Source organism: Aureococcus anophagefferens, assembly GCF_000186865.1.
Source record: "Aureococcus anophagefferens unplaced genomic scaffold AURANscaffold_1959, whole genome shotgun sequence".
Classification (NCBI taxonomy): domain Eukaryota; class Pelagophyceae; order Pelagomonadales; family Pelagomonadaceae; genus Aureococcus; species Aureococcus anophagefferens.
This window is the reverse complement of record NW_008706604.1, coordinates 1-1,119: the sequence shown is the minus strand read 5'-3', so window position 1 is coordinate 1,119 and position 1,119 is coordinate 1. Positions and strand designations below refer to the sequence as shown.

Sequence of the window (1,119 nt, the reverse complement as noted above, 5' to 3'; positions counted from 1 at the left end):
GGCCGGTTTCCACTCGTTTCGGCTGATTTTTGGACGAGCGATCATCTCTCGGAACGGTCTCGAAGCGTGGATGCTTTTTTTAGAACGCGCGCGCGCGGAACACTCACGTTGAAGCGACGTTGAATCACCCTTGTCCTGCCCTGTCTGCCGCCGCTCGAGCGCAAACGACTCCTCGCGCGCGATGCGGTGCCAGCGGCCGCAGCAGGCGCGCACGCTGCCCAGGTCGTCGAAGGGCACGCGCGACAGGCACAGGATGAGCACGTCGCTGGGGATGCGGAACTCCCAGTCCCAGCTCGGGAGCCGCGGCCGGTGGTGCGGCGCGCGAAGGTCGCCGCGCGACGCGGCGCGCCGCAGCGACGCGTTCTCCGCCTCGAGGTAGGCGACCCGGGCCTCGAGCCGCTCCTCGGCGCTCCTCCGGCTCAAGTAGTTGCCCATGGCGATCCGCTGTGTGCGGAGAGCTGCCAGAGGCGTTGTTGTTCGGAGCTGCCAGAGGACGCGCGTGAGTGCTCCTGGCGCTGGTGGACCACGGGAGGCTGTCGCGCGTCGTGGATGGACCGGAAAGACCTTGCGGGTGCGCTGGTACGGTGCCCACCCCACGTGGTTTCGAGCGCCAAGAGGACGAAGGATTGCCCCGGCCACGCAGCGTATGACGAGCACGCGTTCGAGTGTGGCAAATGGCACTTCACCCTTCCGGCACTGTGCTCTGCAACGACGGCGTACACTATTCAGCCTTTGCACGATGGCCGCAGCTCTCGATGAGGACTCGTGCTGGGACCCGTTCGCGGACGTGTCCGCGGCGGTGACGGACTTTTTCGGCTACGGCGCGAAGGCTCCTGCTGCGTCGAGCGCTGCCTCGAGCACGGCCGCTCGGGCAGCCTCGAGTCCCGGGCGTGCATCACCGGCCTCGAGCTCTCCGGTCAAGCACACTCCAGCGCCGATGCTCGCGCTGCCCGCCGCGCCGGCGCCGACCGCGGCGCCGGCGCGGCCGCGTCGCGACGCGCCGATGACGGCGGCCGAGCTCGCGGCCGCGGACGAGGTCGAACGGGCCTACCGCGAGTTCTTCAACTTCCTGCCCTTCAAGCGGGGCTGGAAGCAGCCGCCCTTCTCCCCGCGGGCCGG

General features: G+C 69.2%; 1 protein-coding gene across 1 annotated transcript; it reads right to left on the bottom strand.

Moving 5' to 3' along the window:
• Positions 1-128: 128 nt before the first annotated feature.
• AURANDRAFT_69483 (hypothetical protein) lies at positions 129-435 on the bottom strand (the record flags this gene model as incomplete). Its single annotated transcript, XM_009045253.1, has 1 exon — positions 129-435. A coding segment is annotated over one exon (307 nt), but the record flags the coding sequence as incomplete, so codon positions are not given.
• Between the last annotated feature and the right edge of the window lie 684 nt (positions 436-1,119).